At 37.4% G+C, this 26,739-nt stretch overlaps 1 protein-coding gene and 1 pseudogene across 2 annotated transcripts; both read left to right on the plus strand.

Annotated features, from left to right (window-relative positions):
* The first annotated feature begins 2,903 nt into the window (after positions 1-2,903).
* Positions 2,904-18,018, plus strand: LOC136679061 (SEC14-like protein 2). 2 transcript variants are annotated; one of them, XM_066657340.1, is made up of 12 exons: positions 2,904-3,137; positions 4,241-4,316; positions 8,210-8,253; positions 9,313-9,375; positions 9,603-9,791; positions 10,355-10,450; positions 10,610-10,670; positions 10,770-10,853; positions 11,470-11,576; positions 16,779-16,918; positions 17,202-17,371; positions 17,469-18,018. In XM_066657340.1, exons 1-12 carry the CDS (start codon positions 3,084-3,086, stop codon positions 17,612-17,614), a joined length of 1,230 nt encoding a protein of 409 aa, XP_066513437.1. In that variant the 5' UTR covers positions 2,904-3,083; the 3' UTR covers positions 17,615-18,018. The 2 variants fall into 2 exon arrangements, with proteins under 2 accessions (XP_066513437.1, XP_066513438.1); XM_066657341.1 differs by lacking the exon at positions 2,904-3,137 and having other exon boundaries at positions 4,250-4,316; positions 8,214-8,253.
* A 3,374-nt stretch (positions 18,019-21,392) lies between these two features.
* The window catches only part of LOC136679058 (metal transporter CNNM4-like), a 39,016-nt pseudogene continuing 33,669 nt past the window's right edge, over positions 21,393-26,739 (plus strand).

The following is a 26,739-nucleotide window of genomic DNA, read 5'->3' on the forward strand; positions in this document are numbered from 1 at the left end:
GAACAGACATGAAGCACTGACCGGAGGAAACCGGAGCACCCAGAGGAAACCCACACGGACACGGGGAGAACACACCAACACCTCACAGACAGTCACCCGGAGTGGGAATCAAACCCACAACCTCCAGGTCCTCCCGGAGCTAAGTGACTTCGATACTACCTGCTGCGCCACCATGCCGCCCAGGATTTATTTTGCAATGTGATTATTTAGAATATGATGTAATGCATATCTGAGAATTTTAAATGATAAAAAACACAATCAAGTTTCAGCACCCTGGGTTTTGCCTTGTTCCTTTTTAATAAATCAAATGAACTTTCAAATAATGTGCTCTTTGCGTGGACTGTGCAGTTATTTGAACATTCATTCATTCATTATCTGTAACCACTTATCCAATTCAGGGTCACGGTGGGTCCAGAGCCTACCTGGAATCATTGGGCGCAAGGCGGGATTATACCCTGGAGGGGGCGCCAGTCCTTCACAGGGCAACACAGACATTCACACCTACGGACACTTTTTTGAGTCGCCAGTCCACCTACTAACGTGTGTTTTTGGACTGTGGGAGGAAACCGGAGCACCCGGAGGAAACCCACGTGGACACGGGGAGAACACACCAATTCTTCACAGACAGTCACCCAGAGCGGGAATCAAACCCACAACCTCCAGGTCCCGGGAGCTGTGTGACTGCGACACTACCTGCTGCGCCACCGTGCCGAACATTACTTAACATATTTGTTGTAATCTTTATTAATGTAAATGAGCATTTCTCCACTGAATTTAAACAGCCATTATATATATGTGTTATGTTTTTTTTCTTTCGAGATTTATCAATTGTGGTAATGGTAAAATATTTTCAAACAAATGTGATTTAATGTCCTGGCTGGATATATTAAGTGTCATTTTTACATTAGTCTTTAAGATCAGGTCCATGGGATTACTGAAACCGACATGATGTGTGAGAAAACCCTGTTGTTTCTGATAAGTTACAGTGAGGTAAAGACATTATATTTGTAACGCAATCAACAACAGGAATATGCCTGTAAATGAGATAAAATAGTCTAAAATGAACATACAGGGCAAGTAAAGTCAGAGTTTCACACTAATCCTGAAATAGAGGCAGATTTTCTTCTTTTTTAAGCATATGTAACCACATACACAGGTCGATGTGCTGTATTATAACCTCTGGCAGAAATTAATAAATTCCACATATCCCTCCAGTCCAAGGTCCCACTTCTGACACCAATGTTTAGTTAATGGGCCTGAGTCCTTGTCTACGATCCCAGCTAGCAAGATAGATCTGGACCGATTCTGGCTCAGGCTCAGCACTGTCGCCTGGCTCAGGCTCAGCGTGAGTGTGGAATTCTGCATCTGGCCCAGTTCTGTCTGCAAGTTGGCCCTGTCGGCGATTGCAGTTAGCACACTACACTGATCAGAGCATTTTATTAAATACTGCGCATTAATTGTATGTGGCCCACATCTAAACATAAAAAACAATACTGATACTTGTCTTTAAAAAATTTAAATAATCATTATTTTAACTTGTGCCCCCTCCAGGGTGTATTCCCGCCTTGCGCCCAATGATTCCAGGTAGGCTCTGGACCCACCGCGACCCTGAATTGGATAAGTGCTTACAGATAATGGATGAATGAATGAATTCTTTTAACTTGTTAAATGCCATACAGTTAGCAATCGCAGCTCTCTCAGCATCTTTTAACGGGTGTTTCCTAGGGAAAACATCAGACTGTTGTTTGAACACGGATGAAGTTTAACTTGTCTGTAAGTTTTTATTGGCTATTTGAATGATCACATAAATTCATTTGGAACTCAAGTTGTTTGGTTTCAGTAAGGCAGTTACAGTAGGGTGACCAGAGCTGAGATGATGAAAAAGAGGGCAAAAAAGGACCTATGTGTGCATTTAGGTCCTTTACACCTTTATTTACTACAGAAAGCATGGGATTTTCTTTTTTAATTAATCCGAGAACTTACATTTACGTTTCGGCATAGCTACTCGAGATGAGGGTAGGTACATGAGCTTTGTCTGACGTAAACAAGGACTACTGTCGTGCAGACTGACCAATTAAATGTTTACAAAGAAGGTTATCGACCAATAACGGTAGCTCTATTGTCAGACCGTCCAATCCGAAGATTTTAGGCTACTTCACCACGCCCCCTTTTCCACTCAAGCGATCCAATCGGAGTAGGGGAGGGCGGGACTAGTTTGTGAACGAAACGCTTCTCGAAGTTCTATGTAAACTCTAGAAAAACAAAATCCCGGACGTTTCTGAAATTCCGGCCGGACATTTTTTTAAGTCTAAAAAAGAGGTCACCCTAAGTTATAGCCTTGTCCCGAATTTGGAGACATTTCCACATTAAGTGATCCGAAACAGCAAAAATATGTTTACTTAAGAAGAGTCATGGGCAGAGAGAGAGAGAGAGAAAGACTACCGGACGAGGTTCTTTTTACTTATTTAGACACTGGGGATTCGTAAACGACTGGTTTCCAGCACACAGAGTGGAGAGCTAGCAAATGGCGAGGAAATATACTGAATAAAAAATAAGTGTGTTTTGTATTACAGTCATGAACTATGCTTTTAATAGGGCACAGTGCAGAAAGGAAGCAAGAGAAAAGGAAGAAGTTGAGCTTTTTTACACTTTATTAATAGACGAAAATTTATTCTAAACACCATACTGGAGTCGTTCTTATCTGTGTTGAAGTGGCTGACTCGGTCAACACGTCTGATATGAGAGGGTAGGACTTAGCAGGCCGATCCTGCACCAGGCGGCACTCCAGTGCAAATTACCTATCGCTGCAGGCCGGAGACCCGGAAGTGGGAGAGACACACGCAGAAGTAGGCGGATACCAGCAAGTGGGAGGTTATGGATGGGTTAGGTTTGGGTTTAGCCAGGGTTTAGGGTTTTAGCTAGAGCGGATAGGTCGGAAATGTCCCTCCTACAGTAGTGACCCGCCCCATCACAGGGAGGGAGGAGATGAGGAAGCGGTTCTCTGTGACTCGGAGTGAGTGTGTGTCTCCATCTCTCAGTGCTGCCAGTGTTCGGGTGTGGAGTGTGTAGCGGATAAAGTCGGGATGAGCGGCAGAGTAGGAGACCTGGGTCCTAAACAGGCCGAGGCATTAGCACAGGTCAGTTACCTCAGCTATCTCAGGTCCTTCACATTCTGTTTTGTTTCATGTAGCTGTTTTGGTGTTTGTGTTTTCAGTGGCTTTAAATGTTTACATCGATGTGGGAGAGATTTGCTCGATGTTAAAGCTCTGTTTCGACGCTTATTTAGGACCAAAAGGCCTAAAAGCTTCTGGTTCTTCACTGAACTTCAACTTTCTAACGTCACATGGAGGTTTGATGCAGCCTTGTGCTGAATCATCAAGTACATCTTTTGGAAATAAAGCCGGCATTAAAACTATAAATGGTTCCCTTTTATTATGTAGTGCACTACATACATATAATGTTCATCTTATTGTAAAATTTTCCATTAATTGAGTAATATTTAGCTTATGGTTGAATCACAGAAGTGTTGATGTTATTGTCTAGGTTTTAAAGGTTCACTGGGCTACTTAATTTCATTATCTGACTAGTAGAAATTTACTGTAAAACATGACCAATTTATTAGGCATATACATCATTAATAGGTATGCATCAGTGCTGAATCTGTGCCCAAGAAATCCTGTTTGAAAAACTACACTACAGCTTGGCTGCTGGATGTTGAATTTACTAATGTACATATTCCTTGTACCAGATTTGGAATATGCAATCTCTGTTTTTTAGGTTGGTGAGCTACAATAACACAGACACATGTCTGAATTTTGTTGTGCACCTTTAAAGCCATAATTTAATGACCTATGAATTACACTATATATGGAGCTTCTTTGAGATTCAGCCTATGTTTAATCATTATTGTGTTAAATTTTGTTAACATGACCAACAGTAGTGTTTTCAAAAATCATTGAATATCCTCAGTGAGTTATTTATCAGGCTTTACATGTGGTTTAATTGATAAGTCATGTCTATGTAAACATACTGCAAGTTAAGGATTTAACATGAAAATGATATATCTATTTGCTGTATTCCCTATTCCTGTGTTTAGAAAACATTTACTTTTGCCAGTAGTCATCAGTTTTTCAATTAAGTGTTCTATTTTTATTGGAGGCAATTGGATATATATCAGTGTCAGCTTGTGCCACTGATCACCACCACGTGTAAGTTTTTTTCTACTTTCTTCCCTGGACAGTTTCGTGAGAAGATCCAAGATGTGCTGCCACAGTGTCCTTCTCAGAGTGATCACTTCTTACTGCGCTGGCTTAGAGGTGAGTACAAGATGGTTTACAGGACTTGTAGCAGGAGTCTGTGAAAGATTGAAGCTTCTTGCAATGTATATCTTCAACAGAGCCGTACATGTGTCAGATTTAGCTCAAGAGGCAGTATCGGTAAACAACAAATATGAGAATGTAATGAGAATTGTAAATTGTACTAAAAAAAACATTTCCACATTAGTCTTACATGTAATAGAGATTTGCATGGCTCTAGAGTCATAATCAGTTTTCAGAGGGTGGCAGTAAATTAGTGAAGGAATCATATGACATGACAGTTGCAGTGAAAATGTAGAATGTTTTATTTAAAACATTTTTCAGACAACTTCAGAACTATAGGCTAATTTTCACAACTTATGTAAGTCAGCTACACTCTGTTAATGTTTTCAATCTCTCACCATTTTTTTCTGGTTTTGTTTTAAGAATAAGAGGTATTTAGATTTAAAGTAGCCAGGGCTGCTTGTCAATGGTTGTATTACACTGAAGAAGTCCCAAATATCTTTGGCATTAAAAAATAATAAATAATAACAATAATCATAAATAGCAACAACATACAACTCCCAGTAATAATACTATTGAAACTTTAGCTCAACAGCATTTGCAGTAAGTGTTTGTTTGGTCCACGTCTTAGCTTTTAAACCTGAAGTAGCTCCAGACAACAGACACAGCTTCTTTTTTTTGGCAAAACGTCTTCTGGGTCATCATCTTCTATTTCAATGTCTGGTACAACTTCTGATTCAGAACTTCCCCTGTCCAATTTCACCACGCTCAATAACTCCACTAATACTTGAGCTCCGTTCCATGCATGTTTAGCGGCGCAGCAATGAAAAATGTCCCCTGTAAAACAATTTACCACCGTGCTCCGTTCCAGACATGGTTAGGCTTTTTACACTGGTCTGGCCGGTATATGAAAAATTCATATCATAACAAAAATAAAAAACGGTTTTCAGTGTAAACTGGTATACCGCCCAGCACTATATTAAACCTAATAAAAGTTAGTAAATCAGCACTGAGAAAGGATGATTAGAATTTACAAAAACAGTGTTTGTTTAACAGTAAACCCGGCTATATAACATAATTTCTTAATTTTTAAATAAATTCCCATTTCAATTAGTGTAGACAATTCTGATTGGATGATTGTATAGTCAAAGGAGCACCACCTCATCCTTAAGTCCAGTCTTCAATAATCATTTATTACAGTGATATTACAAAATAAGAGCATCTGATTTACATAGACCCTGGAGTCTGTATATGTAATGGAGGTCTTTAGTAAAGGTCTGTGTCAAATAAGTCCCATCAAATGTCCAGGAGCTGCTGCATGGTGACGACAGGGGCCACAGGTATAGTTTGAAGGCACGGAGTGTAGCAGATACTGAGAATGGAGGGCAGATAGCTGGTCTTAATTCAGCCAGTCTTCCATCAGTATCCCCTGGACAGGAGGGCAGTTTTAGTGCATACATAAATCTGTGACCTAATGTAAGGTCTACGTAAAGTATCCACTCACACAGATTTAGTTCCACACTGTGCTCAGTGAAAGGATCTATTGTTATGTCCCAACACAGCAGCAAACAAAATGAACCAGATTAATCTCAGCTGTAATCCGATTAGAAACGTGAAACAAAACCTATCTATGGAGACAGGCAGTTTCCCAATGTGGTTGTCAGAACTCCAGACTGTATCAGCACACATTAGTAATAAACATTTACTGCAATCCTCGATGAGTTGAATTGGTTAGAGAAAATGACGGAATGAATAAATTATCCTTATATCAAAAATTCATGCACAGGTTTCAGTAAAAGGTAAATCTTCAGTGAACTGGTTTAGTTTAAACTCATTTGGGTTTGGGGACTTTTATTCAAATGTGTCTGTTTTCCTAGAAGCCTAGGGCTTGTAACAATGAATGTCTGTGTTCACAGCCAACAGCCATGAAAGCCGGCAGTCACTCTGATTATGTCTGGTCAGCATTTCTGGAAGGCAAAGGATCAGCAGTATATCAGCATTCTACGATAATATTATCACAGCATTTATCTAAGATATATGCCCTTGATTAAGTACAGTGTATATATGGGTCCAAAAGTAGGTAGACACGTCCAAAGTTTCTTTTGAAATGTGTCTCCGCTTCCCTGCAGAAACAGCTGTTACTCTTCTGGGAGAGGCTTACACTAGATTTTGAAACTTTGGTTGCCTTTAGCCTCAGGAGCATTAGTGAGGACAGACACTGAGGTTGGATTTTCAAGAACTGCCTCATCATTTTATGGAAGATAAGATTAAACTCATGAATAAGACAGTCCATGCTTGGATATGATTATAGGCTATAGTTCAGAGCTGCTCTGTGCTGCGTCTACAGCACAAAGATCACTGTAGGTTGGCAGGGACAGTAATATTTTGAGCAATAGTTAAATTTATATTGGAATTTTTGAAGAATCTCCTGCAGTATTTTAGGATACAATGCCTTTGGGTTATTACAGATTGAGTGCTGCTGCTATTGCTTTATTGCACACTTCTCATAACATAAAATGACGTATTGGAAGTGAACAGACTGGGTGGGGACCAGTGTCTATCTTAACGCGGTGACCGCTACCGTCAGCTCTAATATATATAATCCTCTTTACACGTAATACATGTCTTAAACACTAGTGTATGACAGAGTGTGGATGTGATTGTGAAGCAGGTTTGCCAGTGGGTCAGTCATGTGTCAACAGGTGTTACAAAATGGACGTTAATTCATAGAGCTACACATTCAGGGCTAATGCAAATGCTGTGGAAAGCAGCCTGTTGTTTCAAAGGCATTTATAACAGTTAATCTGAACTACAAAGACCCCTTAGAGGGAGTTCTTAAAGTTCAGACTTAAAAAACGCATTATTGTTCCAGTTCAAATTAATTGAATAAAAGTAGGTCAAAGAACTAAAAACAGAACTTTTGAGACATTTCTCCATTTCCTTTCCTCTTTCCTCCCCCTCTGTTTCAGTACTAATGGTGCAGTCTGATATGTCACTTGATATGAGCATAGATAGCTGAGGTGACTGATTCTTACTAATTTGAAAAGCAAGATTTTTGAAGTACATCAACGCTATGGTGTTTGTTTGTTTTATTGGTGTGTGTGTGTGTGTGTGTGTGTGTGTGTGGGGGGGGGGGGGTTGTACTCTTACTTTTCACTGAATTTGCATGTTCTGAAATTTTATGGAACACCTTTGACAAGATGGGGAAAAGTATACATTTTATTATAATCTATCATGTGGTATTATATTGTCATGTATTGTGGTATATCAGCTTATAGCTGGTGTGTTAGACGAAGGCCATCATATTATTGTGCCATTTTGCATCAGAGTAATAAAACTATTTTTCATGAAACATTGATTAATAGTAATGTATAATTAATTATACATTTCCTGAGTCATTTATGACAGTCATAATGCTCATTTATTCCACATTTCATTTAACATTTTCTGTGAATTTTAGTTTCAGGCCTGAACTTTTGAAAAATAGTTTCTGTTTCTACAGTATTTTCAAATGAAGCTGTAGTGAATTATGTTGGGTAACATTTCTCTAGGAACTCTAGATTAGATGCAGAATCAGTGGTTTCTGCAGAATCAGTGGTTTTCAGTAGCACAAAACATAGATTTCTTATCAGGGCAAGGCTATGTGAACTCTTCACTCCTTCAGTTCTCTTTAAAAAGAGGGTTAATTTATTACCAATCCATTCATGACCAAGTTCACATATGGATTCCTGTGGTCCAGTGTTTATGGTGTTAAACCTCATCATTCTACAGAGGGTTTTGATGTAGGTCCTATGTCTTGCACTCATATTTATGAAACATACATAATAATAGTTAATGGATAATAAGCTTTGCTTTGCTTACTCCTTTTCTTCTTTTTGTTTGTTTTTCAGCCAGAAATTTCAATGTGCAGAAATCTGAAGCAATGTTACGAAAGGTATTGCACTTGTTATTTTCCACGGGTGCTGAAATGTGGTTCAGGCACAGAAATACGCAACTCAGTTTTTTAAAAATGTACTTTACATTTAAAGTTATTACTGACAAAATTTCCAGAGATTTTGTTTTCTTTTTGTAAAATTGTTGCACATAAATAAGTTAATAAAAAATTGTTGGTGATCTGTTGTGCAGATCAGCAAGTAGTGGCCTGTTAGTAATGTTTCTGATTGTGTTAAAATTCCTATGATGGGAGATGGCACAGAGGGTGTGGTGAGAAGGCAAATGGAAGTGAGGTTCATGGAGCATGAGTCAGAGTTTTAGCCAATTACAATTCAGCAGCACTCATGACCCTGTTCCTGACTGGATAATGATGTGCTAGTCTGTGGATTATGTAAGTCCCACCAGGACTCTATTCTCTGTTCCTTTAATATCAGGGAAGGTCACACTCTCCCCCATGTTGTTCTTATAAATTTAAAAAAAGTTGATATACAAGTTAAATGCTTGAGAAATTTGACTAAATCCATATATACTCCTGATCAATATTTTAAGACCAATTAAAAAATTGCAACAATTTGCACTATTGGATTCTAAGAAGGTTCTAAGTAGAGCTTCACAATGCTAAAATACAAAATGGAAACAAGAGAAAAAAGATTTTGAGCAATTTATTGAAAACAACAATTTAACTGAAATAGGCTATTCATCAGCTGATAAAAAATTTAAGACCGTAGCTCAAAAAAAACTCAAAAGCCCCCTCAAAACAGAAATCAAAGTGTTAAATCAATCAAATCAAACTCCAACAAATAAGGACTCAGTAATGAGTAGCTTCACCATTCCTGTTGATCACTTCGAACAATCGTTTAGGCATGCCTGATGCAAGTGATTCCAGGAGGCTAGAGAACATTGCTCCAAGAGATGAAGATGGCATCACAAAGGGCATCCACTGCTTGGAACTGATGTCCATTTTTGTAAACTTCCCTTGCCACCCATCCCCAATGTTTTCAATCGGATTTAGATCAAGCGAGCACACATCTGTCTTAAAACCATAACCTTCCCCTTTCAGCATTTGGAATTCCGGAAACACATGAAGGCTGATACTATCACTACTGATTGGAAGCCTCCTGAGGTAGGATGCAAACACAATGGCGTTATGGACTAAAATGGAAGACAGAGCATTGTGATTTTTGTCTGTAAATTTATACTTTATTTTTTTAATACTTTTTTGGGCCCACAGTCTTTAGGAGCTGAGATGCCCATTGATAAAACCTTTGCATGTGTGCTAAATCTAAAAAAAGGTTAGATTTAAACTGAGTTATTTTATTTCTGCCTGTTGCTACTGTGTTACTTGTCCAGGTTATCGATAAATATCTCTCTGGGGGGATGTGTGGTTATGACCGAGAAGGCAGTCCTGTGTGGTATGATGTTATTGGGCCGGTGGACCCCAAAGGTCTCCTGCTTTCTGCCTCCAAACAGGACTTCATCAAGTGTAAAGTTAGAGACTGTGAGATGCTGCAAAAAGAGTGTGACCTACAGAGTGAAAGGGTATGTTTATTAAATTGCCTTGTATATGCCTCGCTATACTAACTGTGATGGAGTGATAGGGTTTAGTGGTGGTTACCAGTGGTTACTAGTCATTATACATGAATTGATATGTTTATAGGGGGCATCAGCACACATTCCTTCTCTCATATAAGAAACAATATCTTCCAGGAGGTGTAATGTATACTTGGTTCCCTTGGTCTGGACTAAAGTAGGAAATAATAGAAAATTGTACTTTGAGTGCAAACGTCAATACTTTAACCAAACCATACCAGTTCGTGTAGAAGCAATCACACACACTAATAGAGCTACTGCCCCAGTGTTCATCTTAGTCAAAACTAACCTGCCAAGTGTAAACACACCCAAATAATATTGTGTATATAAAAGGCAAACAAAATCTACAGCTGAATGAATGCAGATTGCTAAATCAGTTCCCATGCTTCCCATGCTTGCATTCATAAATAATTGTAAAAAGTAAAGTATACAAAAGTTATAAAGGTCACCGTTGGTTTATGCTAAGTGATAAAGACTATTCTTCTCTCTTCTGCTGTTTTGTTATTCACCAGTTGGGGAAAAATGTGGAGTCCATAACAATGATCTATGACTGTGAGGGACTAGGTCTGAAGCATTTATGGAAGCCTGCTATAGAACTGTATGGAGAGGTAGGAATGTATCCCCGTGCATTCAGCTGTGCAACTGACAATCTCGATTTGTCTGCATCTTGATTTTCAGACGTCAGCAAAATTTGTTGCAAAACCCTTGTGTGTACATGGCTTTTAGAAACAGAACATGAGCAACCTGCAGTTATTTTGCTTTTGTAGGTCCTGACCATGTTTGAAGACAACTATCCTGAAGGATTGAAGAGGTTATTTGTAATAAAAGGTACAATTTAATGAATTTATATAAAAACAAATATGTCAGCATTGTTAGAGTGACTGTATTGTACAGATAGGTTGTATCTTACTATGGCTTTCTTTGCAGCGCCCAAACTGTTTCCTGTGGCCTATAATTTGGTGAAGCACTTTCTGAGCGAAGACACTAGACACAAGATCATGGTTCTGGGATGTAAGATAAATACACAAATCAGTAAAGAATAAATCCATTCAGCTAAATGCACAACAAGAATCTGTTTATATTCAAATATTATAAGAAAACATTTTGTGTGATATGGGTCCTAATAGCAATAATTGAGGGAGTTTTAGTGATCTAATACTGTTTTTGACACATATGCCACCATATTTATTAATACTTACCTGTTGAATGAATCAAATAAATTAAAATTCAATATTTTGTAAAGTTAATATTAAGTGTCTTAGGCACCTAAGATAATGATATATATTGAAACTTCTCAGTAAGCGTGGTGCATTTATTAATGTATATATAATCACAGTAAATACAAAAAATACTAATATAAAACAAATAAAACAAAGAACAATATACAAATAAATATAAGATATTTGTTTTTATAAAGTAGTAAGTGTTTGTGAGTTTGAAGAATAATATTTTGTTTTGATTGCATGAATTTGTTAAATTAACAGCACACATCATTAAAATCATTATTTATTATTCGGTAAAACTAGGTATTGGATGATAACCTCAAATAATACAGACTGCCACGAGGGGAGATTTGAAAAAGTTAAACTTCTTCACCTTTTTTTCCCCTCAACTGCTTTGTGCTCAGCAAATTGGCAGGAGGTCTTACGGAAGTATATTGACCCTGAAGAGCTCCCGGCTGTATATGGGGGGAAACTGACAGACCCAGATGGCGACCCTCGCTGCAGAACCAGAGTGAGTGAAGTTCTCAGTAATCACTCAGGGTCACCTTTTTGCCTTATAGTACTCTTTAACTGGATGGTGCGGTACAGCATGGTATAATTTCATTTTAAATCCAGAACTACTGAGTCAGGTCAAATATCCTTGTTGGACATGCTTGGTTCTAGAGATGCCTGATAAAACCACATTTTTCTTAGTATTTACTTTTTAGTAGAGTTTACACAATATCTTAAAAGGCTGCTATGAGAAATCAAGTGATTCTGCATGCACAACAACACAACTACATTATTTGGAACATATTAGAACAAACAATGTCTTTCCTGTGTGAAGCTGAATCTGTGCTCTTACATGTGGAGAGCTACCGACTCCAACTAAACAGCCAGTTACAAAACACACAGCATAAGAGGATTCTTATACAACGTGTTTGTTGTTGTTGTTGTTGTTGGTATTGGATTGGTGAGATTTTTGTTTACACAATAGAAATATATCCATTTTAAAAACAATTAATAATAATAATTTATTACTTTTGATAGTATTGTGATATCAGACATTTTTATTGAACAATTCAAATGTCCTATTGTGGAGCTTTATTTTTTACACTAGCAAGAAGTGCACATTTCATATGCATGCTTTGTCTCATAATGGGTCCAAGGGCAATGGACTCAGATGTACTGCACTGCCTGGTGGAAAAGTGCTATAAAATCACCAGCTTGTTAGCAAACTAGCATGTAGTTTTAGTCTTAGGTTGATGCAAAATTGCATCATATTTATATGCATTGTTCTTCAAAAGCTTCTAGTCTTTTCTTAGCTGTTAAAAATGAAGAAGACAGCAATATCATGGAGTTGGCTGGTGTTGAAAATCAGCTCAAGTTGTAATAGCTGCTTTCTTTAATTCTTTCTTCTTCATTTATGATCTTAGGTTTGTATGTGCAGCAAATCCAGCAAATTAACAAAACAAGATGAGTGTTTTTCAGTATACAGTGACTCATCATGCTTTTATGAATCTGTAACAGCATGATTGGATTGAGGCTGCAACCGGAATTAATAAATTATTCAATATCAGCCCTTGTTTGTAGTTGTTTATAATGATGTGTGCTGTCTCATAATGTGGTTAGCATCACTGAGCTCTTTGACTCTGGTTGAGTAATATTTCTACTTACTCAGACTAATTCTCAAGCTTCTGTTTTAAAATCAGACGGCGACATTAAGATTATCATTAAGCTTTTAGGCTCAGAATCCTGATGCTGTAGAAAAGTATATCCCAATAATTATTGCACAGCCCACTAGGTATTGGGACACATCCCTTAGACAACACATAGACCACAAAAACTGCATTGCAGTAGGACTTCTCCTATTGCATTATTAGTAACAGCTCCTCAGACTGGGATCTCCTTATATGGCTTTAACTTAACTCTATGAACGGTCATCTTCAGAAAGTGATTTTTATTGCACAATCTACAGCTGAGCTGCCCTTGAGCACATGAGGCATATAACCCCCAACTGCTCCCCAGGTGCTGGGAATGACTGCCCACCACTTCAGGTGTGTGTGTGCGCTTACTACCCCTAGTGTGTGTGTGTGGTCATTGCTATAGATGGTTTAAATTCGGAAGACACATTTTGTTGAAAGACAAATAAATATAAGTTTGAGAGTGAACCAGTTTGTGAGCTTGTCTTCCTTGCTCACAACTTGAAAGGAAGCCATATCTAACACTTAAGAGTTACTTTTATAAAAAGGTTAATGTACCGGGAAGTTAATGTATTTTAATATATTTTAATACATCTTGACTTTAGGTCACTATACACTGTCAGAAAAACTGTCACTGTGGTGGTAACATTAAGGATACATATTTAGTACCTTTAATTAGGGAAAATTGTAACTTATTCTGTTATAATTGTAGATTTCAAAATTGTTTTAATTTCATAAGGCCGATTTCATCTCCAGGAATTACATTGTTTTGTTTCACAGAGTTCTGTATAATGAAATCTTACAAATATTATAACCTCTCTTTCTGGACAACAGAATGTAATGTACCTTTAAAGAACACAGCTGGACTTTAAAATCACTGTTGTACCTTTTAAAAGTACATTTACATCATTTGTACATTTAGTGGCCAAAAATGTACCTCTATTGTAACTTTTTTTCTGAGAGTGTACCTCAATGCTGATGCTACAAATGCTTAGTTAGTTGCAAGGTTGGTTACAGTAGGTAATTTGGGCAGATTTACATGAGTGAAAATGTGCAGTCAGTCAAGATTAGGGATTTGAGTGGGTTTAGTAACAATCACACTTCCTCACATAAAACACCTACAAATACGTCCTGAGGTCAGTGAGTTCCCAGACTGTGAAGTTTCTGAAGCTTTCTATCGCAGCCAAATATTTCAGCTTCTTAGCTTCAATACGCTATAGAGGTAGTAGATGTAATGCTCTTACATGAACTGACCTATTGTCTGTCCACATATACTCAGGTAAAGATGCTGCCTGCTTCTGGACAGGAGGGGAGGTCTTTATGAAGCCCAACAGGACTCCTACTTTAGGATTGCCCAGTATTGTTGGACTTTAGCCAATGGACATTCTCAGATTTAATCCAGAGTTAGAATTTATGGGGATCTTTTTAAACAAAGGAAAATAGTATGTTTTAGTTTCATTAGAAACTAAAATATGTATTATATCAATTTCTCTCCGGTATATAGGCTCTGCAGAAATATGGGGTGTAAATATAGCACCTCCTTTGTAGTTGTTATTTATATTAGATAAATAGTGTTTCTTTAGCTGATCAAAAGCTAATTCATCTTCAGCAGAAACCTCCGCATTTCCTTCATGAGCATGGAAGACTGAAAGTTAGATAAGAGAAGGCCAGTGAGGGTTTATGTTACTCAGAGCAGCTGGAAATTTCAGATAGCAAATTTAAAGGAGATAAAGGGAACATCTACAATTGTGGGGAACTGCAGTACTCCCTGGTTTGTTTACACTCAGAAACTACACATTTGTTGAGGTGGAATGATATGTTTGCGAAGAAAAAATACTATTTGTAAGTGGCTAAAGTTGAACTCACCTACATTTTTATTCACTGGTTATATTATCACAGTAAACTGTTTGTATCTCAAGTTGTTTAGTTTTGTAGCACTTTCGGTCGATGTTCACTTTCATACAGTTAGCAGCTTCCCGAATTTAATGTGGGTTTCATACATAATAATCTAAAAATGGAAAAATAGTCAATATTACCCACTTATGGAGCAGGAATAAAGCAATATCCTCATCTTAATCCCTGATGAGCAGAGAGTGAGGAAGCCTAGCATGTCTTACTGACATTTTTTTACTCATTTACTGACACTGGGGCTTCGTAAAGACATTAGACCAGTTTCCAGCATGCAAACAGTTTAAGAGCTAGCAAATGGTGAGGAAACAACCCTGAACGTCGCCTTTAACTAGAAAAACTGGGTTTGTTAATTTGTCTGGGTGTGTGCCTATGAGTATTCAGGATATTTTTGTGTTCACACTTTATTTTCACATATGGATGCACATATGAATGGCATATCCAGTATTTTTCATGTACATTTCTACAAGCCCAGTGGTAACAAACTATTTACATATACCCTTAATAGGGTATTGCTTAGAAACCTTGGCCTTTCTGGCAATATAGTGTATATGTAATGCAGTTATTATAATAATTATTATATTCTAATATTTTATTATAGAACATCCTAATTGTACTTCAAAAATGTTTATATGATCATAGTCGGATATAACAGTGAATTTAGTATATGTTGATTACCATGTATTTTGCGTGATGTTAATCATTCTTAGTGGTGGATATTATATTATATTATATATATATTATATTCATATTATCATATTATATTCATATATTATATTCATTAATGTTTTTAACTGATTTGTTTCTTTAAATATGAAATGTGGGTGAGGATTTGGTAGTGGCTTCTTCCATTTTCCTGAAAATGTTTCATCTCCAACTACTGAAATGTAAAGAAATGTCTTTCCTTATTGTGAAAGGACAGGATCAGAAAGAGGAGAAGAGACTGATATATTAATGTGTTGTAATTTTCAGAATTAAATACTTCCACATTGTGCTATAGTTGCCATGATGTTTAGAGACCCCTGCAGTGAGTAGAAGAGGCAGAGAGGTAATGATTGTGAATAGAGGGCCCATTGGAGGTCTAAAAATGCCCCTTTTTTTTTTCAAATGCTGTTAATCTTGTCTTTACTGGCCATAGTTAACCTACAATTTTTTCAGAAAGTATGACCCAAAGGTTTCTGTCTATAAAGACACAAGATGTATAACATGTCTCAGTGTCAAGAAGAATTTATGTTTTTTAAAAAACCTTAAAAATTTAAAAAAAAAGTAATCTACTAATTTAAGGGTTTTCCTTAAAAAAAATCTTTACATTATGTACAAGTACCTTTAACATTTCTTCACACTAATGCATCCCATTTACAACGTTTCTCTAAATAACTATTCATTAAAAAGGCTTTTAGGGAAGAAACTTTGGTCCTTCAATGGCTTTGTGCAAGGAACATTTGGCAAAACACATAGAAATACAAGCACACCGTTCTGTGTATTTTAGCAACAAGAAATAATTTGCCTATATTAAATATAATCTTTAATACTATTGTGAGGGAAGTAACAGACATTTACTTAGCATATTGTTCATACTTAGTCTTCTTTGAAGACTTTTTTGGTTTGAACACCTTTGCTGCTTTGCTATTGTTCATATCTGTTATTTTTGAGCTTTAATGTTTCATTATAAACTAATCTTAAAAGGGCAAGATTAAAGCCTCATACAGTTTAATTTCTATATAAATTGACACTGGATGAGCAAAGACATTCATACAAATCTATAAATTATTCAGTATTTAAATGACTTCATTTGTTATATTTTTCTCCAGTTAATTTCTGTAGTTCCTAATATTTTAGTATTGAACCAAACTTTCACAAGTGTTTTAGGGCACTATATAATCTTCTCATGTTGTGTACCTCATCCTTATTAATGTTCACCATATGCTGTGGCCATATATTTAGAAACTAAAACACACATATTAACCACAGGAGTTAAACCACAAATCTTCCTGTCTGCTGAGTAAGTTGCCTATTGTCTTCTACCTTTCATTTCCACTTATGAAATAAAGTATAGCTTACTCTTTTGTTCCAGTCTGTATTAAAACACTCACTAAAGGATTAATCTCTTTGTATTTGTACAGATCAAACAGGGAGGACAGGTTCCTCGGACATATTATGCACGGGAGTTCATTAAGGTGCAGTATGACCAGTGTGTGTCTGTCAGCCGAGGGTCCTCACATCAGTTAGAGTACGAGATCCTGGCCCCAGGTTGTGTGCTAAGGTGAGGATAACACCGTGTATTCATTATTTTTAAAGCAGATTTAAGGAAGTTGTCCAAAAGAATTTGCTTTTAGAGTTTTGCACTGGATGAAGGAGGCCACTGTTGCTAACAAATAATGGAAGTGTATAAAAAACTGTTTGTGTCATGCAAACTGCAAGCCCAAAACATTATTCTTTGTGGTGGATAACGGTAAGTCACATAAGCCTGACTTTCTGAGATTATTAGACAACTCTATGAAGAGTCGAGTATAATAATTTAGATCTCTCGCCCTCTCTTTTCTCAGGTGGCAGTTCTGTTGTGAGTCGGCAGATGTGGGGTTTGGGGTCTTTTTGAAGAAGAAGTTGGGTGAGTTCATGAAGGCGGGTCAGATGCAGGTAGTGGTGCCCAGTCAGCGCTACAATGCACACCTTGTTCCAGAGGATGGATCCCTCACTTGCTCACAGCCAGGAGTGTGTAAGTTCAGACATAATGAAAAAGAGATCAATTGTTAGCTACTTTGAGATAACAATAGCTAAAAAATTAAATGTTTTTTTTTTCCCTTTTTTTCTAGATGTACTACGATTTGACAACACTTATAGCATCTTTCAGTCCAAAAAAGTCAGCTTCTCTGTAGAAGTCCTCCTGCCAAGCAATGACAGCCATTCGCAGCCTGAGAGGAGCAATGCATCCCTGCAGGAATCTCCCAAAAGCCAATAGGATATTAGTGTGGAACTGATGACTTAATGACTAAGTGAATAAACTGAAAAGCAAACCAGCACTTAAAAAAACTGTCTTGTACCTGGAAACATGGAAAGGGGCCTAGAGCTGTAACTACTACAAAGTATATGATGTTTCAGAGATGCTGCTTTTGGGAGAATAGGATCATGTTGGAGTCAGTTCTTCTGAATCTTATTCACTTGAATATTTCTTCAAGCCGCAGGTATATCACAGGTATTTATTTCAAAGAGCAATGACAGCATTAGACATGCATTCCAGAGTCTAGACCATTTTATTGTGGATTGCAGACATTTCTGTGCAACTTTGTTCATAGAAGTTTCTCCTGCAATTGCTGCTTATTTTTTTTTTTTTTTAGGTCACAAAAAATACAGTAAATTATCATATTTGGGACAAAGTCTTATATTTTATCTTATAATTTATCATTTTTTTTAACATTTCAGCTGCTCTGCTATTTAAATTGTGTGAATATTTCATAATGACCAACATAATTGTTCCAAATATACTTGGAATTTGTTCTACTTTAAAATACATTTAAATTTATAAAATTGTTTACTTTTTTCTGAAGTTAGTCTTTTAGAGATATGAAGTTTTGTCCCTACAATGATAATGATATATAATGTACACACACAAACACATACGCACAATACCCCTCTTGAACATTTGGAATCATTGATTCAGCAAAGACTAATACATAGATTTTAAATCATTTGTAGCAATCCAATTGAGCATAAATATTTTGAAATAAAATAATTATCTAGAATATTTGTATTATTTCAATATTTATTATTGATGTGAGTACTGTGACCAGGAAAACAAGAAATCTGTTCTCAGACAAGTTAAAACAGAAGTATTTTTTTGTTGTTGTCTGTATTACTTTATTTAAACTCATACAGTCATTATTGCACATAGCAATCGATCATAACAAGTGATTTCAAAATTTTGAGTGGTTGTGTACATACATTATAGAAAAAAAAAACAAAGCCTGTTTGTATTTAATAACAGTAATATGAGCACAGGGTTTTTGTAGTTTTTCCTTTATTACAAAGGGCCAGGATACTAAGATTGTTCAGTTGAAATCATAAAAGCTGAGTGAGGACAGGACTGTGTTTAAATTGTATCCAAGAAGGATACAGGGTAACTGTAAAAATCGATGTTTATATATACTTGGCACAATGTAAACAAGTGTCAGAATGTATCTCTATGTATAATATAACCTGCAAAAAGTATTGAGAAGTAGGGATAGCACTCTAGTTAATTTAATCATACAGAAAATCAGGTTACAGTCTAAATAAATTAATGAAATGTTCTTGAAAATTAGAGTATTTTTAATGATTCACTGACATCTGACATTCCCTGTATTTCACCTGTTAGCACAGTATTAATAGGTGGCGCAAGGAGCGTAATATGTTGTTGTTTTTTTTCTTTCATTTAATATTTACCTCCATTTTTAAGCTACAAACTGATGCTGTTTGTCATGCCAAATTTTATTCATCACATTTCAGTTGGACAGTTGTGCTTTAATTTTTAAACAATTTCTGAGGACAGTTGCTTCACTGAGAGGACTGCAGTATGATTTAACTAATTTATTTCCTGTATGGTCAGCTGACGACCTGCAGATAATAATTTTATAGGTGATGAATATTTTAATATAAACTTCTATGTTTAATTTATACTACGTGAGGCTCTATTTTTTCAACTAACAAAGAATGTGTTTAGTGTATTAGGTATCTGCTGTTCTGAAGGCTGATGTGAATGTTTGTTAATATCATGTTTAGTTTGCCCTCAGGTGTCATCACTGAACTTTTTTTTATTATTAATGATATTTTCAGCGAATGCATGAGTATTGTTTTAAAAAGCAGGACCTGTAGATCAGTGCCTATTGTCTGCAAACATAAACTTTGCCCAGTGTCCATCTCTCATTGTGTGTCTTGTAACTTATATGTTGTCTTAATTGTTTTACATTAATTAATAAATTAAACACGGATATTAAAACTACTTTGTGAGTCTGCAAATGTTTACGTCTATTATTGACACTACATTGGAAAAGATGAGAATGTATCCTTTTTCAAATTGGCCACCTACTTACGTAATCTGTGATTGTGAGTGAACAATGTGCATAGACAGCAATAGTGTCTTTATTTTGTCTATAATAAAGATTAACTGTTCACAACAGTATTAATTCACGTTACACACAAAGTATGTGGTGTTAGAGTCACACTTAGTATCACAAACGTTGTGGACAGATAGACAGCAACGGTCTGAACCACAAATTACCCAACTGCTTTATCAATGTGCTACAGGGATCCAATGTTCAGATGGTTTATTTGTATCAGGAATATATCACATTGTGATGACCAAACCTGGTTAGACATTCACATTGTGGGTACTTCGTCCACAAGCTGGTAACCACAATGTAAATCATCATATATTTGTGTGAGGATGTTTTAGAATTAGGGTTAAAATTAGGATTAGGCTGGTAGTAGTTACGGATAATGTAATGGCAGATGTCCACAAAATGTACGGACCATTGAATGGCCCCACATTACATGACAACAAATGTGCGGGCAATGTTAGGTCTACTTAATCACTTTATCATATATGAAATGAACCTCAAATAGTTTTTTGGGGGTAATATCCTTAAAGGAATTTTTCAGAGAATTTATTTAAATCAGAATGGTCTAAAACTAGCTCATCAAATCTGTATTTATGTGAAATTAGTGGCACTGTAAACTGTATGAAGTATTTAGTCCTTCACTTCTATCTAAAATGATGGTTAATATATAATAAAAGAGGCATTAGGAATTAATCTTTTATATAATTTTTTTTTTTTTATACCCATTCTGAAGAATTTCAGTCTACTCCTCTTAAGCACTTATAAAATACTGCCATCTAGCGAGTTTTTACAGCAAGTACACGTAGATTTATTTATGCAGAGTTACATCATTACACCACTACAGGGCGCCAATGTTTTATTAAAATCAACACAGAACGTTTTAGCAACACACAGAAACTCAAATATTCAGCGAATGCCTGTCAGAATTAAGTAAATCCCAAATATTCTCCTCCTGCACCTCTGCACAATTTTAAAAAAGCCGTCATTCAGAGTGATTTGATATGAAACCAAAGTTAGTGGTTAGTGGACAGAAGTGGTGACAGGACCCAGCAGACTGGAAAGTTAGAATTTTTTCCCATAAATATGCATTATTTGAAATTAATTTGAAAAGTATACATTTTGTTCTGTTGAGATATGTTCAAAGATTTCAGCCCATTTTTATACTTTCATGGCAAAGAGGTAAAATAATAAATTAAAAAACCCTTTTCAAATACTTTTGTTTTATGATTTTTTTTAGAGGTTACACGTGAAAGTTAATAAACTGGCGGTATTGCCCCGTTTTTATTATTATTATTATTATTATTATTATTATTATTACCACCAGTAACATGATATTTTAAAACATTAAACAAAAGAAAGAAATGGTTAAGCAGTTTAACAGATTTTTTTTTTAATATTTTCTTACCTAGCCCTTAAATCATTTACAACCAGTCCACCTTAAAAACAATGTCATTGGCGTTATGTTAATAAGAGGGCGGGGATAGAACGCTTATTGGTTGTATGTTAATAAATGGGTCCTTCAGACTCCCATTGGTGTTGTGACATCACAGAAGGCGGGTACAGGACTCTCATTGGCGCTATAATAATAAGAAAGGCGGAATTCGCGATTTATTGGTGGTATGCTAATAAGGGGGGTGTGTGTGGTCTGAAATGAGTAGGTGACGTCAGCGCTGGTTTAGCTCGTGTCTGTGTGTGTGTGCGCGCGTGTGTGTATAACAAACATGGCGACAGGATGGTGTGGACGGAAAGGTAGTGCGCTGACATTAATGGTTTTTCTATGTGCCGGAGTTTGTTGGCGTGACGTCGCGGGGGAGAGTCGCGTTATCGGAGTACGTCTGGAGCACAGCGACAAACCGGCCACGACCGCCGACGACGGCGCGATTCAGGTAACGGAGGAGAGCAGCGTGGCTCTGCGCTTCTACGGGCTGCAGCTCAGTAACGAAACCCGGGCAGAGATCCGCTTCGTGGAGCTCGGAGGAGCCGGTGACGAGGAGAACATTAACGTCACCTGCTCCGATTTCACCAAAGACATAATCGTGAGGGGCGATGTGAACGTGAGTGCGCAGGGCACTTCTGCAGTGTTGCGCGTAAAAGTAAAACTGCTGCGTAAAAGCGAGGCGCACAGGGACTATGGGGTGTGCGTCAGGAGCGAGAGGGACGGCAGGTGGTACTTGATGGGGGAACAGGACTGTAGGCTGCGCGTGGTCGAGGAGAAGAAGTCCCTGCTGCCTTTGTGGCTGCAGGGAATCGTGATCTGTGGGCTTTTGGTGTTGTCTGGTATGTTCAGTGGACTCAACTTGGGCCTCATGGCTCTGGACCCCATGGAGCTGCGTATAGTGCAGAACTGTGGCACAGAGAAGGAGAAGAAGTACGCCCGCAAAATCGAGCCCATTCGTAGGAAAGGGAACTACCTCCTGTGTTCACTCCTCCTTGGTAATGTGCTGGTCAACACCACTCTCACCATCCTCCTGGATGATCTTATAGGCTCCGGGCTAGGGGCAGTGGTGGCTTCAACCATTGGGATTGTGATATTCGGTGAAATCGTGCCCCAGGCTCTGTGCTCTCGCCATGGCTTGGCAGTGGGTGCCAACACCATCCTGCTGACCAAGTTCTTCATGCTGCTGACATTCCCCCTGTCCTATCCCATCAGCAAGCTGCTAGACTGTGTCCTAGGCCAGGAGATGGGCACTGTCTACAACCGTGAAAAGCTGGTGGAGATGCTGAAGGTGACAGAACCCTACAATGACTTGGTGAAAGAGGAGCTTAACATGATACAGGGAGCTCTGGAGCTCAGGACTAAGACGGTAGAGGACATCATGACGCCACTGAACAACTGCTACATGATCCACAGTGACACTGTCCTGGATTTCAACACCATGTCTGAGATCATGGAGAGTGGCTACACCAGAATTCCGGTTTATGAGGACGACCGCACCAACATAGTGGACATCCTCTTCGTTAAGGACCTGGCTTTCGTGGACCCTGACGACTGCACCACTCTAAAAACAATCACCAAATTCTATAACCACCCAGTCCACTTTGTCTTCCATGACACCAAGCTGGATTCAATGCTGGAGGAGTTTAAGAAAGGTTTGTTTGCATCACACGGTTTGAAATTCAAGCTTAGGTCACTCGGGGGCATTCTTGGGGTTAATGTTGCAGTGGATAGAGAGATTATTCAACAGCTCCTTGTTAACATGTCCCATGTGGGTTCAAAGTTGTAGGACAATAATCCAAGTAAATATCACAATAAATCAAAATTAAAAATATAGTCAGTGTTTGTGAAAAGTTGTGTTGTATAGAAACTTACCACTCAGATGTAAAAAGATGATGTGTGCAACACAAATATAGACTTTTATTTTATGCATGTACATTTCTGCCTCTGTGAATGGGATTTTAAAATTAAGCTTTAGGAGAAAATGTACTCACAATTACTCAGGCATCAAGAAATTCTTACTTCCTTCTTACTATCGTGACAGTCCTGAATCTCTTCGGACTGTTGGATAGTTTCTCTAGAACAGGACATATTATTTCAAACCACGCTGAATGACGTCATTTACATTCAAACACATCTATTACGCAGACATGTAGGAATCTTTGGTGCCGTTCTCCTTAAGCACAGTCTTTTGATATTTAATTTGGCTGTTTAGTTCATATGCACTGTATGATGCATATCATCATATGCATATGCATGTTCTGATTATACTGCAAGTGTAATATAACCTATTGAATGCTAAATCTATTAGCATATTCTAGACCAATCCTATACCCAAGAGCAGTTTCACCATGCCTGACAAATACAGTATTAATATGTGCTGAAAGAGAGTAAATACACATGCCATAGTGATAAATAACAGGGACAACAGCTTTTACTTTGACTCACCCTGGACAACGGTCAAAGAAAAACGTTGCTAGCTTTTTTATTTAGCTTAGTTATTGAGATTTTATGTTTTTTCTTTCATGTTCAGGTGACATAGTTAAACAATGACAATTAAATAAAATATACAAAACCACACTAAGAGTAAACTCTTATATATCTATGGATTTTTGAAAAACAGTACAAAACACATCTGAAAATATTATAAAATATTATTATTCCCAAAAATATTGTTGCTAATGTAGATGAACATAACTGCCCTAAAGTATCAGCAGATGTACAATGAGATACTGTTTTGAGACAAATCCTAACACAGAAGCAGGAGCAAACATAGCAATAGTGAGCAAGTAGCTTAAAGCATGTTCGAATAAAATAAAATAATACCTTTTAAAAGTTATATTGCCTATAGTACTATATTGTCAGCCTACCTTTGCTATTTGTAATTAATCAAGTAAGAAACAGAATAATGAATGTCTAATGCAATGGCACCTGTAACAGCTTAGTTTAACGATTACATGATCGCTGTGACAGGACAATGGTTTTTCCAAGAGCTGGAGATGTTTTCAGTCTGAAACCTGATGCACTGTACCACAGGTGGCTTTTGTACAAGCATGAATATCTGCCTGCCATACTGAGACTGTAAACCAGCTCAGCTCAACAGTTGTGGTTCAGTTTACTCTATATTTAATACAATACATGTATTAAATGAAGGATTTGGCTGTCTGTGCAGCAGCTTTGTAATAATCAATGAATCGACTAACCATTGCAGCCCTCTGATATATCTTCAGGCTCTCAATTCTCAGGCTCTAGGCTCTATCCCTCTACAAAGATGTTGTGTGAAGGGGATTTTAAATTGTGCCAGATGAACTGGTCAGCCGGCAGTCTGTTGTTACCTCTTATTACTTTTGAATAGTTCACATTTCACTAATATCATGTAAAAGTGCAGTTGTACACAAAGTGATTAAAGTGATTCACCTGCATTTAGTTGGATGCAGTGCCACTGGAACTTGTGTGTGTCAGATTTGGCTTGGCTGCTTTTGCTTTTTTCACAGCCAGGAATGGCTCACAGTAAAGACGATAAATCCATTATGTTTGAACTGAGGTCACAGGTTTACAGGCCTTTGGCCTGGTGCTTCATATTTGCTACCAGTGCTGTCCTAGTGTCAGTGGTGAGCTAGTTTTACACTATATCATTTGTAGCACATTAGTGCTATTAAAAACAAAAATGGTGAAACTGTGGAAAAACTGTGAACCACAAATGTGACATTTTCCAGTGTTGCCATTTTTGTGCCTTACTGACAGTATCAGAAATTTTGGTCCAAGAATTTAAATTAAAATCTCTTTCCTTTTGATAAACAATATGTCCAAATGTCTGTAGACACACCTTACTAGTAAATTGTGTAACATCCACAGAACAGCACAGATTGTTGATGCTATGGGGCAGCCTAAGGTCAACTTTGTCAGAGTCGAGCATATGGGCTAGAGAGATATAAAGACCCTAGCATAGTATTGCAGGGCAGTGAATGTTTTTTGTCTGCGTTTTGGCCTCCTGTCCACACAAAAACTGAAAACTGAGGTTTTTTGAAAACATTTTCCAAGGTGGATTTTTTTGAAAACACTGTTGTCACTTTTATTGTGTGCATGAAAGAACCCTGATATTTTGGAAAAGGCTGTTGTCACACAATGTGCCTGTCTCTGGCTGAAATACAAATGCCTCTTCACTGCCTCTATAGTGAAGTACATAAGTCATTGTACATGCAGCTAACACTAGATTTCAGATTCCCACATATCCATCCATATGTTTTATAAATATATAATGCACAGTTCTCCCCGTGTCCTCCGGGTGCTCCGGTTTCCTCCCACAGTCCAAAAACACACGTTGGTAGGTGGATTGGCGACTCAAGTGTCCGTAGGTGTGAGTGTGTGTATGAGTGAATGTGTGAGTGTGTGTGTTTCCCTGTGAAGGACTGGCACCCCCTCCAGGGTGTATTCCTGCCTTGCACCCAATGATTCCAGGTAGGCTCTGGACCCACAGCGACCCTGAACTGGATAAGTGATTACAGATAATGAATGAATGGGCATATTTTCAAATACAGAGAGGGGAAAATCTGTTTTTTTTTTTTTAAACGATTAAATGTTGATGGGGCCAAAATTACATATACATCAAGTGTTAAAGCCTTTCCAAAAGAGTGGAGGATGTTTACTGCAGCAAAGTGGGACCAATTACCTATTAATAATAAGGAAAGTTTGGAAAACAAGTGTCGACAATTTTAGGTCATATAATGTATGTACGAGCATGTGTCCATTACTTCAACTCCTTTAAAAAGTGCACTGAAACAGCTAATGTAACAAACATATACTTGACAAAAGTTGGCCTGCAGGCCTCAGACTCACTTTGGAGAATATCCATTAAATATTGATTCTTTTCTGCAGCCTCTGAAAATTCCAAACTCTTTCTGTTTAATGCCCATTTTATTTTCTTACAAAATATTGCCATAGTAATTTAATTGATGTGTAGGTTTTGCCGAACCTGACTTGTAACACACATGAGCATAACTGAATTTACACAGTCTACTCAGAATTTTGCCAAAATTGCAAGATAACATGTGACAAATCTAAAAAGAAAAACCACACACCCTCATCCTTCATCACATGGCGTGCGCTGGGCTTTACTAGCTCTCTCTGTACTGACACATAGCCTTAGGGTAAATGATGCAGAGACAAAATGAAGCATTGTGTATCCTAGGGGAATTGGCTCTGTGTTTGTTGTGGTTGCATGTATCAATTTAGGCCTTGTTTCATATGCAAACCTCAATCTTACTTTTTGTATTTTTTGTAATGAAGGCTGATCACATGACCTTATATCTTTTAAAGGAGAACACTCGTGGTTTTGACCTAATCTTTTTACTCTCTGGACAGTAGTCCGTAAAATTCCATGTCTCTAAATATGACAAAGGGACTGTTCATTTAGAAACAGTTTATTGGCTTCTGATTTATGTTTGTTTTGAAGCAACAGATGTTTTATTGTAACAGGAAAAAAGGAGAGAAATATGACATTTATTGTTTGTTGAATTGCAGATGATAGGGATTCACTTAGAAATGCTGTGGTGGGAG

Source organism: Hoplias malabaricus, chromosome Y (assembly GCF_029633855.1).
Source record: "Hoplias malabaricus isolate fHopMal1 chromosome Y, fHopMal1.hap1, whole genome shotgun sequence".
Taxonomy (NCBI): Eukaryota; Metazoa; Chordata; class Actinopteri; order Characiformes; family Erythrinidae; genus Hoplias; species Hoplias malabaricus.

Bases quoted from the DNA above. Each gene is read 5' to 3' on its own strand.
- LOC136679061 (XM_066657340.1), top strand. From the start codon at position 3,084: ATGAGCGGCAGAGTAGGAGACCTGGGTCCTAAACAGGCCGAGGCATTA. The intron at 11,577-16,778 runs GTGAGTGAAGTT...GTATTTGTACAG, and splicing joins ACCCTCGCTGCAGAACCAGA to ATCAAACAGGGAGGACAGGT. The intron at 17,372-17,468 runs GTAAGTTCAGAC...CTTTTTTTCTAG, and splicing joins TTGCTCACAGCCAGGAGTGT to ATGTACTACGATTTGACAAC.